The 15428-nt window shown below is 34.9% G+C and overlaps 1 protein-coding gene across 11 annotated transcripts in view; it reads left to right on the forward strand.

Moving 5' to 3' along the window:
• Window positions 1-15428, forward strand: part of ADGRV1 (adhesion G protein-coupled receptor V1) — a 255607-nt gene that overhangs the window by 52191 nt on the left and 187988 nt on the right. For 9 of the 11 annotated variants that reach the window (XM_039348036.1, XM_039348042.1, XM_039348038.1 and 6 more), the window contains 10 exons: window positions 775-849; window positions 1668-1810; window positions 2312-2921; window positions 3810-4025; window positions 4963-5178; window positions 6329-6573; window positions 7144-7325; window positions 8562-9373; window positions 12385-12594; window positions 14713-14843. In XM_039348036.1, coding sequence (XP_039203970.1) covers window positions 775-849; window positions 1668-1810; window positions 2312-2921; window positions 3810-4025; window positions 4963-5178; window positions 6329-6573; window positions 7144-7325; window positions 8562-9373; window positions 12385-12594; window positions 14713-14843 — 2840 coding nt within the window. The remainder of the gene's footprint in view (window positions 1-774; window positions 850-1667; window positions 1811-2311; window positions 2922-3809; window positions 4026-4962; window positions 5179-6328; window positions 6574-7143; window positions 7326-8561; window positions 9374-12384; window positions 12595-14712; window positions 14844-15428) is intronic. The other 2 variants (XM_039348037.1, XM_039348040.1) reach the window with 1 other exon arrangement.

Here is a 15428-nt window from a genome sequence, read left to right on the forward strand (position 1 = left end):
CTACATTTCTTCACGGTTGTTAAACAAAATACTCCACATAAAGTAGGTACTATACAGTGTATGTTGTCAGGTACCACAATAGTGGGATTTCTGTTATAACCATCAATTTATTTGACCCGTGATTATCTGAAACTTCCTCAAAACTTGAAATAATAAGTATTCATTAGCTTTATGGTAACTCCAGAATTGAAGCCAGTTCCTGTCGTTGATTACCTCTTATGCCATGGAATTACTGTATTTTGCACAGGTCCTTCTTTTGCTGCATGTACTTCTGGCTGATCTTTTTTAAAAAAATCTAATCTCGTTAAAAAGCCAGCCAAGGCACCCCTGGAAATTCCTGGGCTATATAGACTAGACTGTAAAAAAAATAATAATAATGAAGGGAATGTAAAAGTGCTTTTGCCTTGTTGCAAAGAAAACTGAATGGAGTTAAGCTCAATTTGAGGTAGTCTATTCTATTAGTAAATAAATTTCCTTATTTGTTTTAGTATTATTTTCATAACATACCAATTCAGAGAATTTTGATCTGCCTTTTCCACTTTCTTTGCTTTTTTACTTATCAGGTATCTGTCATTCTTAGTTAAAGATAGTTGATACAGGTAGCTAACAAAAAAAAATATCACCTTTGGCTTCCAGTAACTTAAGGTTTCAAAATTCTTTTCATTTTTTCAAGTTTATCTTCTTTGTTTACATTTGTCCCAAATACTTTGAAATGCTATCTATCATCTGCATTTTATATATGTATATGTATTGTGTATCTTTGTCTTTTTAAAGTTTCTGAATTCTTTAATGGTGGCAGTGGTAGTGGTGATGGCGATTTCTACTTCCTTCCTCCTGTCCATCAATATGGTAAGCAGTGATTTCTGGACTTTTCCCCTCTCTCAGAGCTGTGGTTCACTGTTTTAAAACCATTTTTTTTCAAATTTGTCAACTTTATGATGTGTTGATTTCAATTCCCAGCATTCTGGCTGCAGAATGCTGAGAGTTGAAATTGGCACATGTTAAACACTACTTTAAAAGAAACTGTACAAAAATGTACAATCATACTTTAATAAGAACTTAGCCTTTTCCCCTTCTTATTCAAAGTCAGCTGTTTATTTTCAAAGTATATTACCAGATTTCTTTCATAAGGAAAGCTCTCTGTGTTCGAAGGCACTTTTCAGATCCCCTTTGCCCCTGGCATGGTAAGAACGCTCCCATGCCATTTCTGTCAGGATGATTTACATACAAAATGGTTTTAAAGACTCCTCTGTTCCCTAATTCTTCTCCAGATCCAGAAAATGCAGGGAAACTTGCTGGATAAGTTAAACAATAATACTGAGTTGAAAAAAGAGGACTCCTTTGAAATACCTCCAGTTGGAGATATATTCCAATAATGGAATTTATTCCATTTAATATCTTCTAATCTATGGAAGAGGATTTTCAATGTTAGATGAATGCTGTAGGGAGGCAGTGTCAGAAAAACTACTTTTTCTAAATAATGTTTGTCTATACCTACCTGTGTGTTTAGGGTTGCAACTCAAACCTTTTGAGCTATATTAAATAACATCTGTTTCAGCTCAGTTACATTTATTTTGATACCGGATACTAAACTTTGGGTATTATAAGTGAAGATGTGATCCAATTAATTTGTTAGAATTGATGCATAATATATATTTTTATATCAGCAGGCAATCTGGGAATAGCATCTCATATCATAGTGACTATTGAAGCCTCTGACGATGCGCATGGGGTCTTTGAGTTCAGTGCTGAATCCCTCTCTCAAAGTGGAGTGGAGCCTGAAGATGGAAGAGGAACCATCACATTTGAGGTCTACAGTCCCATATACTACTCTTGAGTTTGCATACTTTACTTGTTATAGAAATCCTCCATGGTTTTATTCTTTTTTCAAAAATAGGGTTTATTTTGCTGATAACTAGTTGTCATGATCTCTATTTTCACCCTTCTAATAGGCAGAGATACTTGAGTTTTACGACAGGATATTGGAATGCCATATTTTTTATTCACTTATAGCATTCATGTTAGTGATACTCCAGCAGCATACATATTAGTGATACTCCAGTTCAGTGTCAAGATGCAAGACTGACAAGATAATTATATACAAAGGTCCTGAGGCAGGGAATTATGAATGTGTGGCAGAAAGGTTATAAAAACTGCCTAGGAATCTTGTCTCAAATTTATTTTGCTGATTAAAATTGCAAACATGCATCTGTGTAATATGTAAAGTGGCATAGGAATCTTTGTCTAGCTAAGTGATTTAGTTATTTGTCTTACATGATACAATAATGATGAAATATTGCTTTGCTTTCAGGTTATTAGACATCATGGTGCATTGTCTCAGGTGACATTATATTGGTTCATAGTGCCAAATGATACTGAAGATGTGACTGCAACAAGTGGCAACGTAACATTCCATGTGGAGCAAAGAAAAGCAAATTTAACTGTACATATTTTGTCTGATGAAATTCCAGAACTAGACAAGACATTTTCAGTTTATATCATTAATGTTACACATGGGCGGCTTGGAGTTCACACAAATGCTACATTGACTATTCTTGCAAATGATGACCCATACGGACTTTTGATTTTCTCTGAAAAAAATAGGCCAATTAAAGTTGAGGAAGAAACCAAGAATGTCACTTTAACAATAGTAAGGTTGAAAGGTCAGTTGGGAGTAGTCAAGGTTACATATAGAACCATGTATGATGAAGATGACTCACTCTATCTGCCATCAAATATTGCAAGGGCAACACTGGGGGAAGATTATCTGCCCATTTCAGGATCTGTAATCATTCCAGCCAACGAAAGTGAAGCTACACTACACCTCCCTATTCTGGATGATGATGAACCAGAGCAATCTGAATCTGTATTTGTTGAGCTTCTTGGTGCTACTTTGATAGGAGAAATCAGTCATCAGCCAAGTAAGGCTAACTCTGTCTTTTGTTCAGTAATAATTAAAGCATAACTCAAATTATATTTCCTTTACAAAATTATATTTAGCAACATTATATGTGACTAAAACCACTTTGGTTTAATGGTTAAGGTACTGAGCTAGGAATGATCTGTTTTCTAGTCCTGTCTTAGGCACAGAAGCCAACTGGTTGACTTTGAGCCACTCTTTCTCAGCTCTAGAAAGAAGGCAATAATTCTGAAAAAGTTGTCAACAAAAATGGATGGACTTGTCTATGTAGTCACCAGGAATCAAGATTAACTTCCTTATTTACACATGTTCACATACAACCATGACTATTCTGTGTCTTGGGTTTTGTTTTTTTTTAACCATGGCAAATCCAATTGTAGAATCTGCTGCTGATTAATGTCAGAGATTCACTTTACTATAAAACTAAAGCTGACTAGTAGAAACAACTGAATAATAGAGGAAAGTAATAACTGAAGCTATAGCAGAGCAAGTAGACAGTGATGTGCATATCATCACATTTCCATAACATAGATACCACATTGATAATAAGTGAAATTCTTTCTATTAGCCACGAAGTGACAAGATCCATGCTGGTATTTTTAGAAATGATGTCTGATGTGGTAATAATCCAATGGAAATAAGCCATGAATTTTGCTTTGGTCATGCATTCCCACCCCTTCCACATTTATCTTCCTCTCTCTGTATACTGTACATTAATGGTTATTTGGACTGTGCAAATATCATTGCTATAATTACTGCAAATCAGAACAAATGTCCTTAGAAAATCGTTGCTTACTTTTCCACAACAGTAGATATAAGGTGGTTATTTTATTGTGAAATTCTAATGTATTGTTAAATTGGAAATCCTTCAAATTCTTCTCTATTTTAGTTTCAGATTCTCCTCGCCTTGGATCTACCACGAATACAATTGCTCATATAATTATCAATGCCAATGATGATGCTTTTGGAACATTACAGCTCTCTGCACCAGCTGTCCAAGTACCTGAAAATTATATTGGACCAATAATCAATGTCACAAGGACTGGAGGAATCTTTGCAGATGTTTCGGTGAAATTTAGAGCAGTGCCAATTACAGCAACTGCAGGTAAGAGATAGATTACAATGCAATGGAAAAAAATATACAACAGCTATAAGCAAATAACAAGAATAATATCAGAAAGCCTTATATGGAATATGCCTGCATGTCATAGAATCCTTAAGCAAATTCAAATGTTTCTTTGTTATTTGTTGCTCGTCCAATTCAAACCATATCAATGATAAAATGGAGTTGTATTCATTGGTCTGTTCCCACCACTCATTTTTGCTAACTACCTCCATAGATTGAGGCAAAAGATCTGAACTGGCGAGCACACATTAAATACATAGTCTTCCCTCTTGATGCCATCCATCTCAATGTGTAGATAAGGCAGGAAGGATATTATAATCCAGTGTAGTCTCTTGTGCCAGGTGACTGAAATGTTTACCTTCCTGCTTCATTCTGATATCTGCTAATATGGCTTTATAATGTAAGATATAAAAAATGTTTCAGCATAGAACAAACAAAAGAAAAACATACAGCATGGCACACATGGTCCTTTGCTGAATTCAGGTTTACATGATCATTCTGTCATATGTTTTAATTTAAATTTGCTTGTAACCTATTGTGTTAATTAACCTAAGATCATCTTCCAGGTTTTCCAGATATATTGTTCTCATGGTAAAACAAATTAATTTGATGACAAGGCATGCCAGCTTTTGAAAAAAAAAATTCAGAGCAGACAATATCAATTATCTATATACACTCTATTTTGGATACCTGTTTTCAGTAGACCATGTGCCCTAACATTATTTCTTCAAAGAAGGTTTGTGTTGTAGCAATATGAAATATAGAATGACTAAAAACATGAATGCATTGTTGCAAGCATAATTTGTATTACCTTCTCAAACCTTTCTCATAGATTCTGCTCATCAGACCTGAATTTCAAATAATATAAATAAATAGTATCTTCATGTTTTTGAATCGGCATCTTTGTTATACACAGGTGAAGACTACAGTGTAGCTTCCTCAGATGTTGTCTTACTAGAAGGAGAGACCAGCAAAGCTGTGCCAATTTATATAATTAATGATATTAACCCTGAAGCGGAGGAGTCCTTCCTTGTGCAGCTGCTCAATCAGACCACAGGCGGAGCACTACTCGGGAGTCTAACTCAGGCAGTTATAACTGTTGAGGCTTCAGATGATCCATTTGGTTCTTTTGGTAAGGTGGCATTTAAATATTAATAAAACCATATATGAATTCAAGAATATCACAATAAATTTAATTAATGTTTAAATCTACCTTTCATCTCAACAATATTTCTTTTCAAAATATTTTATCGTACAACTGGCCACTTCTTCCTTTTTTGAAAATACTTCCTCAGAAACCGTGATTAAGTATTGTAGATTATTGTCAGTACTCTCACACTGGACTTTACAATTTAAAATTTAAGACTTAAACTAAAAATTACAACCTATGTAATCTTTTTTTGTCTTATGAGAAGTACTGTGACCCCCAGAAAAGAAGACTTTAGTCCTTCTCTCTGCGCCCCTCTCTGCCTCCCTCTCCTAAATATTAAGGCTGCCTATGTCTCTTGTGTACTCTGTGAAATCAGGCTATCCTTTTGTGGTATTATAGAAGATTTTATAAAAGCAAGATGAATACAAATCAAAAAAGAGAGGGGAGGAGCAGACCCTGTTTTAAACCTACTTTTTAGTCTACTTCACAGTGTTCTGAAGCTAAAAGGTTTATATTCTTCCTATTCACCTCAAGCAATTAGTAATCAAATAAGAATATAAATATTTAAATACAGTGATATTAAGGGCATAGACCATTATTCACTTTTGTTAACCAACAGTTGGAGAAAAATTGAGCTAGCTAGCATTCTGGGCCAGCAGGGAAATTTTTCAATACCATTTTAGAGTTGGATTAGAAACATTTTATGAACATTTTCATTTTCCTATTCTTCAAGTTTTCATTAAAGAGAGATTATTAAACAAAGACATTTGTAGAAGATTTTTCAGTACTGTCTCTACCTTAAACAATGTTCTGTTCTGTGGACTCTGCTGCCTCTTGCTTGAATGAGGATGAGGCTACTTGGGCAGCAAAAATGCAGGTGCTGCATTTCTGGTGCTGGGTTTCCATTGATTCCCCCACTTTTGCTCTAATGCTGTTGGAGTGGACAATACAAGCTTTGATTGTTAATTTAGGAATACCTACTCAAAATTATAATATGCAGTAACTTAAAAAATCCACTGATTATTTGCATTTGATTATTAAAATTAAATTTCTAATTAAGATATGTATTAAAAGTAGGTAATGAACAGAAACAATAAATTACAGTGAAAAAACTAAAATTTCATATTATTAGTTTTCCAGACCACTAATATAGTTGTCAAAGAACCTGAAGTCAATACAGTGTTGATAGATCTGCCAGTTATTCGCAACGCTGGAACACTTGGCAATGTGACTATTGAATGGATTGCTACCATTGATAGGCAATTTGCTTCCAGTGATTTGAAAGTCTTCTTAGGCAATATTCAATTTTCCCCTGGGGAAACCATGAAGAACTTGACATTAGAGATTCTGAATGATGATGTTCCAGAAATTGAAGAGGTACGCCAAGAAATAAGACAAAATATGAAAAGAAGAATTTTGTGTGTGTGTGTGTGAGTGTGTGTGTGTGTGTGTGTGTGTGTGTGTGTGTATGTAAAAGTTTTGTTTGTAAAAATCTTAGGTACAAATATTGGACTTGTGAAAATGCAATACTATGGAACATTGTTGATGATAGTAATAATAATGTTAATAACGCTACAGAAAATGGAAATATCCATTGATTGTGGGGAGAGCAGAAATCTGAGAAAACATTTTGCTATAGGGTAAGATAATTGCTGAATTCTCAGTTCTCGAATGTTGATCTATAGATCTCTTACCTTCTAGAACAATTTTTAAAAAACTATACTGAGCTGCTGCAGGGGTGAAAATTATTTCCTTGTGTACCACTAGAACTTTCTTGATCATAGGCTTGACAAAATTTTACATTTTAAATTGCTAATACCTTGAATCTCAATAAGAACTTACATTTTGTTTAGGTATTTTGTGGCTATGTTTAATTTTGGAATCAAACCATGGAGCTAATGATATTTTTCTGCACCATACTAATTGTTTGTCCAAAATACTTTATAGATTATCAGAGTGGAATTAACTCAGGCTTCCAATGGAGGTACTATTGGACTAGATAGAGTGGCAAGTATTGTAATTCCTGCCAATGATAACCCATATGGAACAGTATCCTTTCAAGAAAATGTGTATCATATTCAAGAGCCATTGGAGAGAAGTTCAACCGCAAACATAACAGTAAAAAGGAGGTCTGTTTAATACCCTAATACCTTACTAGCTTATGGCTAATAATTACTTTGCTTTTCTGTAACACATTATTTATGGCAATATATTACAATTTACAGCTTAATGGAGAAAACTCTATGTAGATAAGAATGAGACAATTTTGAGTAAACCAACACAAACTCAAAAACCAAACTGTGGGAAGAGATTCTAAAGTATTTTTCCTTGATCAGTTCCAAAATTGCTTGAGGCATGTACAGATTTTGCTGCAAGGAAGAGAAATCTGCAGCTTATCTAATGAATGTTTCCTCAAAAGCAATAATTCCTACTGATTATAATATTATTTTTCAAATAGCATTCATCATATATTAACTTTAATTAAATGTATGTATGTGTGCATATTCCTGATTTGTAGGCATTAAGAGAATAAAATATATTAGATATATATATATATGTTTGTTTATTTTCTGAGGTTTTCGTGGGTGTTTGTATGTAGGTCTTTGGTTATTCAGGTTTTCTCCCGCGTAAAATTGGAAGTGTCTTGGCGACGTGGATTATTTGTGAAGTATAATATAAGTCTAAGTGCTATTGCTATTTGCATCCAGATATTTGGCGTAGAACTATGAGAACAGGTTGTAATTAGGCAAACTAACTGAAATACATCAACAGTATCATTACAAAATAATAAATTTTATTTTCTAATTCTATGTGTCATAAAGATTAAATAAGTAAGGGTTGTGTTCTGTGATACTTGTTGTTTTAATATGTGTGTCCAAATATGAATATTGGAAACTCTGACTGTATTCTAAGGTAGGGAAAACATGTTGCCAATGAGGCATTTCAGGGAAGGCAGAACAAATTAATCAGAGAACGCCAATGAATGTAGTTCAGAAGTAAGGACACCAGGGAATGGTCTTGAATGAGATCATAAAACGGACTTCTAGTCTGAATAAACTAGAACATATAAGCCTCCACATCTAATTATTTCCCCCCCCCCAAAAAAATAAATAAAATTGTAAAATCTAGGGAAAATACCTTTCCTTTAATCCCTATTTCTTAGCTTCCCTTTCTGCTTTTTATCCTAAGCATCTGAAATAAGGTTACAATATCGTGTAAAGTATCCTATTTAAAACATAACAGTTCAAAGCTATGTTTTGTTTTTATTTTTTTGCATCCCCCATCCCCTCAAATTTAACTATGATAACTATATCCCAAAAACTGTTCTAATCATTATTTAATTTTGTCATTTATTTAATTTGTAGCGGTGGAAGATTTGGTCAGCTGAAGATATTTTACAGCACTTCAGATATTGATTTCATAACTCTTGCACAAGAGCAAGGGCTGGATGTATTATGCTATTATGAAGCACCTATACAAGGAATTCCAGATAAGAGTCATGTGACCAGAGTGAATCTTTCACTAGCCAATGATTCTCTGTACACTTGTGCTATTCTTTGTTTGAAAGAGCAGGCCTGCTCAGCTTTTTATTTCTCTGGTATTTCTGAAATTCCATCATGTTTTTGGATGGCATTTTGGAGTAGCTCAATAACCAACAACTCAGGATTCTGGATATACAAGAAAAACCTTACCACCTTAACTGCTATTTTCAGTACACAAGCAATTGCTAATAATGACTATGAGCCTGTTACCAGCCAGTGGGTGATCATGGAAGAAGGAGAAGAATTTGCAAACCTCACAGTCTCCATATTACCTGATGATTTTCCAGAACTGGATGAGAAGTTTGCCATTTCTTTGTTACAAATTATGCTGAAAAATGTCACCGCCAGCATTGAAAATCAGCCAGTCATAGGGCAACCAAACACCTCTACAGTTGTAATACTAATGAATGGGGATGCTTTTGGTGTGTTTGTAATTTATAGCATCAGTCCCCATACAACTGAGAATGGTCTTTATGTGGAAGTAGAAGAATGGCCTCAGAATACTGTGCAGTTGATGATACATAGAACAGAGGGTAGTCTGGGACAGGTGATGGTGGAATGGAGCATTAGTGGTGGCACAGCTACCCCAAATCTGGATTTTATAGGTGATGGAGAAGTCCTAATTTTTGCAGAAGGTAAGAAATTTGGAAGAATCCTCTAACTAAAATCTCAGTATGCTGCTGTCCTGTACAATCATTGCCATATATCAAGCTTTATAATGATTTACAGGAAAATTGTAAGAAAATACACATGACATCTCACTGAAGGTTATCATCCATAAATTACAGCTTGAATTCCAGCATTTAAAACATTAAATATAGGTATTTTATGCCGCTTGAAATGCAGACTTAAAAGGATTTCATACTACCTTTTCCAAAATGACTAAAATTTTAATTATCTTTATAGACAATATTTCTCTGTATGTAGACTTGTCAATAAGTGTTCAGTCATATTAAATAAGAGTTGATTTGTAATTTTGATATGCATTTAAGACAGTTTATAATTAACAATTTAGGTACCAAAAAACTTGCTACCCAGGGAGTGATGTGTACTTGAGTCCTTACAGTAAATGTTTAGTTAGTTGAGATATGGGGTGGTATTGCCTGCTTTGAAGGAGAGGACAATGTACCCTTTCCTTTAAAAACCAGCATTGAACCCTAGAGTCATGAACAATTTTTATCCAGTCCCTTACCTTTGGGGAAAATGTTGTGGAGAAGGTAATGTCTTCAGTTTCAACAGGCCCTGGAACAAATGAATTCTATAGATTCCTTTTAATCAGGTTTTAGACTGGGATGTAATACGTTTGGGAATAGCACTGATCATGCTTACTGAGGACTTTTGGCAAATCTGGGATGGGTATTGTGTAACCATCCTAGTTCTTCTTGACTTCTCACTAGTTTTGATACTAGCAATAATGGTATCCTTCTGGACTGCTAAGGGGATTAGAATTAATGCCATTGTTCTGCAGAGATTCCCCTCCTTTTTCTGTAGTCAGCTTCAGTTAGTGTTGAAAGAGGGGAGAAGTTGAGTCTTGACACATGGGAGACCTCTAGGCTCTATGCTCTCACCCCTCCTTTTGAACATCTACCTAAGGCCATTGGGTAAGGTCACTGATGGATTGGAATCATGCTAATGATATCCAGATGATGCTTTCAAGTTTTGTCTTAGTATCTGGAAGTTGCAGTATCTGCACAAAAAGAAACATTCTGCAGGCTCAGCCCTGACAAGACTGGATATTAGGATCACCAGGTCCTATCTTTACTCTTGTACAGAATTGTATTTCCATCTTTGGAACCGGTATATAATTTAGATGTTTGTTTGGACTCATTGCACCTGCTTGAGGACACATATCTTCCTTATGGCCAGAAAGATTTGCACAAATTAATCTCATGAGCAAATTGTGCTCATAATCTGTATAGGGATGCCCTAGGACCGCTATTCATACAATGGTCACTCATTTGGGATTATAGCAGTGCATTCTACATAGACTGCCTTAGAAGGTGACTCAGAATCTTCAGCTCCTCCAGAATGCAGTGGTAGAGACAGTTATAGGCAAAACATAGCAAGTCTGATTCATGACTTGGTTTGGTTACCAAGAGCCAAGATTCTGCGTATAATTCAAGGTTCAGGCTACTATCTACAAACTTGTTCATATTGTAGTGCCAATGTCAAGGTTCCGACAGACAGAGACAAATAAAGCAGAACTCCGATGCTTGCGAATTTCTCAAAGAACATGTTTATTAGTTACAAAGTATCGGCACGTCAAAAGTGAAACAAAGTCTGAAGATACCCATAACAATTTCCCAATACAAAGTTAAGAAATCCCACCTCTAAAGCTATGCAAGCAACTACGTTCCCCAATACATCTTCTTGGTGGGCTTTTCACGAAACATTCAGCCTGCAGTCTCGGGAGCAGTTGACGACCTAGGTTTCCATGGGACAAAAGAATATTTTGACTAACCAAGCACCTGGCAATCCCTCCTCCCACCTTTCTATGTGTCAGCTGAAAATGAATAGGGAAAATGACTACAGCCATGTTCATTTTTAAAGTTGACAGCCTAGTTATCTGAGGGCCTATCTTTCTTCCACAATTTCTGCTCATCCTTTATGATTGGGCAGTGTCAGGATGCTTCTGGTCCTATTGATTAAATGCTTTCTTCTGAAGGGACCAAGGAAGCAGGTTTTCTCTGACACTTTGATCCAAATTTACATTCTGATGCCCACCTTGGAAATTCGATCAGGTTTATGCCCTTCAAAACTCTGTCTAGCCTAAATAAATACCCTATTAAAATAAATAAACTGTTTACAATTTTACCCCCATCCCAGTCCCATTTGTCAAACTGGCATTTTATTTTCAGAAGTTAAAACAGGTATCTCATTCAACATGTTCTTATATCTGGAAACCTCAATGTGATTTTTTTTCATATAATTTAAAATAGAAATGAAAACATCATAGTAGAAGAGAGAATAAGACATTGATTTGGTTTATGCTACAATAACCAAGGAAAGAAATACAGGTAGTCCTCATTTAGCAACTGCCTAATTTGGCAACTGTCTATAGTTACGACAATGTTGGAAAAAATAACTTCACAACCAATCCTTGAATTTATGATGAAGATCATAAGCCCAGTCAATGTATTTAACTTTGCCAAACAACCAAGTTTTCAATCCCAATTGTGGTAGCTAAATGAGGACAATCTATACTGCATTTTAAGATTCCATGTCCATCTATAATGGGGAACAGGGTTTATTTGTTGTCTAAGACTTTGTACATTTTAATAATAATAATAATAATAATAGTAAAGTTGGAAGGGACCTTGGAGGTCATCTAGTCCAACCCCCTGCTCGGGCAGGAAACCCTACACCATTTCAGACAAATGGCTGTCCAGTCTCTTAACATCCTAATTCTCCAAGACAATATTTTTTTTTAGAAAAGGAATATTTTCTACATTCATAGGAGAATTTTAAGAAACATCAATGATTAAGTAAAAAGGAATATAAAGGAACAGTTTTAAATATGCTAAAGCTGCTTTGTTTATATGCTTTTATCTAGAAAGTTTCTTTTTTTATCTAAGAGAAATAAGGGTTCTTCTAAACATTGGAATGGCTGCTACAAAACATAAAATGCTCTAATTTTTCTTATCAGGTGAGACAAAAAAGCCAGTAACCCTGACTATTCTAGACGACTCTGACCCTGAAGATGATGAAAGCATCCAGATTACTTTGACCCACACCGAAGGTGGTAGCCGTATTTTACTCAGTTCAGCCACTGTCACAGTGGTGATTTTGGCCAATGACAACGTAGCAGGAATTCTTAGTTTTCAAACATCCTCAAGATCTGTAATTGCTCATGAAGGTGGGTTCGTCTCCATTTTCACTTCCCTTTTTTTGTGAGCGATTAATCTCTGAGTTTAGGCTTTCTCTCAACTTGATCAATCTATTGCTTAGAAAAACAGAAAGAGGAATTTGATCAATTTATTTGCCTTGATATGATGAATTTATCCCTTAGGAAAAAAATTCTATCCCTATAAATTAATATTATAGAATAATATACAAATTTACAGTATGGGAGGAATTGCACAGGAATCTGCTTATTGCCAATTCTCCATATTCTAAAAGACTTGAAAACACATGAATGAGAAAAAGCCTGGAGTTTTTTTTATCTGTGATGAAATATACTACAGTTGTATAGTATATACAACAAATGTTTATATTAATACTTGAAGAATATATTGTGATTAACATTATTTGCATTTGCTGATAATATTTTTTCTGTTTTTTTAAGTCAGATATTACAGTTAAAGTAAATGGTTGGTAGGTAGGTAAGGAGATAAACAGATGAGACTTCAGGATTTGGGGAGATATACAATAATAGAAGGGATGGAGAAAAAAAATCTAGATTTAGCCTGTGTTCTGTTTTGTATACATAACCCTTTTACATGGAAGAACAACAGATCACTTTTGGAAGTCATCATAATTGATTCAGTGGTGCTCTGTGTCTGTCTATTTAGTCCTTTCTCTTCTACCTTAATGAATAGTTATAAATAGTTTATGAAAACAAATATAAGTTGATAAGTAAAAAAAAGCCATGTGTGAGCATGAGAAAACAATATGATGGTTGATAAGATCTTTGTACTCATAATTTTATTCCTTCCATCTCTCTGGTACAATCATGTCAACATTTGTACACACACAATAATAGCAATAACTGTATATTATATTATTTGTACACACACAACAATAGCAATAACTGTATAATATATATTATTTGTGAAGAATGCCATTATTCAGATTTCTAAAGTTTGGAATCCATTCCTTAGAGACCAGGATACTACTTAGGAATGAATAATATCATTAAGCATGCAACTGCATTAAGCTAAGTCATTCCAGGGCTGGTCCTTTCAGTCCTTAGCCTCAGTAAGGTAAGGGACTGCCTCCAACTGTCCCCACCCACCAGTTTTCTCCCCATCTCTACCCTTTTGACGGCACAACACCTTTTCTTATGGGTTAGCAAGCATCTCTAATTGTGCAGCTCTAGGGCTGCTTGCCATGCACCAGGAAGCCTCAGCTGCCCAGCCCACCCTAGGAAAGACATGCAAGCATTCATTCACTCAGCTGCCTTCTCTCCTATTCTCTGCACCAACTTTTTGCCTTTTCTGCCCCAGTCATTGAAACTGAACTAGAAGCCCCTTTGCTTTCTCCGTTGGAGACTCTTTTTGCTGTCTTTACTGCTTGCTTTTTAGACCCAGTTTCTCTAGCAAAGGTTTCCTACCCATGGCTAAAGCTGAGTATATCTTTGGAAAGATGAACGTGAGAAAACTGGTACTAGCAGAATTTATAGCTTTTATAGGTTTATATTCACTACTAATTATACATATTCTGATGGTAATTAGCTTCTTATTTATTTATTTATTTATTTATAACATACTGTAAAGCTGCCCATCCTCTAACTAAAACTGGGAGGCTCCCAATCAAACGTTAAAAGATTTAAAATCATATTAAAACTGGGTAGATATTCTCAGGAAAAGGTGATCCTTCAGATAACCTGGCCCTCTGCTACATAGGACTTTGAAGACGATGACCAACACTTTGAATTGCATCCATAAAGAAATTGGAAACCAGTGCAACTCTCACAACAGAAGTGTCACATGGGCAAACATAGGGCCCCCATTAGTATGCATGCTGCTGAGTGAATAAAATTATCAACTATTTTTTTTCATAAGCCTGTATCTCAATTTTTACTGGTTAAGAATTGTTGCAGGTTTTTTTTTCCTGATTTATATATTTTATAGTCATTTAACAGCAAATCAGATAATGGAAACAATTAATCAGAAAGGCATATATTTATCTTTGAAACAATCTAATGGAAAAAAGTGTTACAACTGAAATTGTTTAGAACTTTCTATTTTTTTTTCCAAATAGTATATTGGCTTTCCTTTATATCTTATGATATTATGTATTCTTTAATTTCTAGGAGAGCTGTTACAATTTCATGTCCTAAGGACTGCGCCAGGAGCTGGCAATGTAACTGTTGACTGGGAAATTGTTGGCCATAATCTGGAACAAAACTTTGAAAATATTTCTGGCATGCTCTATTTTTTAGAGGTAGTTATCATTTATTTGCTTCACATGTCATAATAAAAAGAAAGCGTGAATGGTTGCACTTGATTTGAGAACAGATGGACTGGCAACTTTATTGCCTTATTTGCAATGCAAAATTATACATATCGGTTCAGATGTAAGCCATATTTAGACAAATGCAATGGGATTTATTTCTAAGCATATAGCACTTTTTCCCTAGCTGTTTTACAAACAGAGTAGGATTTGCTAGAATAAAATGTAATATTTGGATATTAATCTGTTATATCCTAAAACCTTCAGACTCTGCTAAATTGTGAATGTCACAGTAACTTTGTGCTGGTGAGGAGCTTTTAATAATGGGATGTTCTTAGTAAGGAAGACTTCTCATAAAATGGTCGAGGCTAGTATTGCTTGTAATAAAACAACTTAGTAGATGAAAAGGTATTTGTAGAAATGAGTGTCAATGTGTTAGAGATAGTCCTTAACTTACAGCCACAATTGAGCCCCAAATGTACGTTGCTGAGACATTTGTTAAGTAAGTTTTGCCCCAATTTATGACCTTTCTTGTCACAGTTGTTAAGTGAATCATTGCAGTTGTTAAGTTAGTAA

The sequence above is a fragment of the Crotalus tigris genome, unplaced genomic scaffold (assembly GCF_016545835.1).
Source record: "Crotalus tigris isolate CLP2741 ecotype Arizona unplaced genomic scaffold, ASM1654583v1 scf7180000018115.866842, whole genome shotgun sequence".
Classification (NCBI taxonomy): domain Eukaryota; kingdom Metazoa; phylum Chordata; class Lepidosauria; order Squamata; family Viperidae; genus Crotalus; species Crotalus tigris.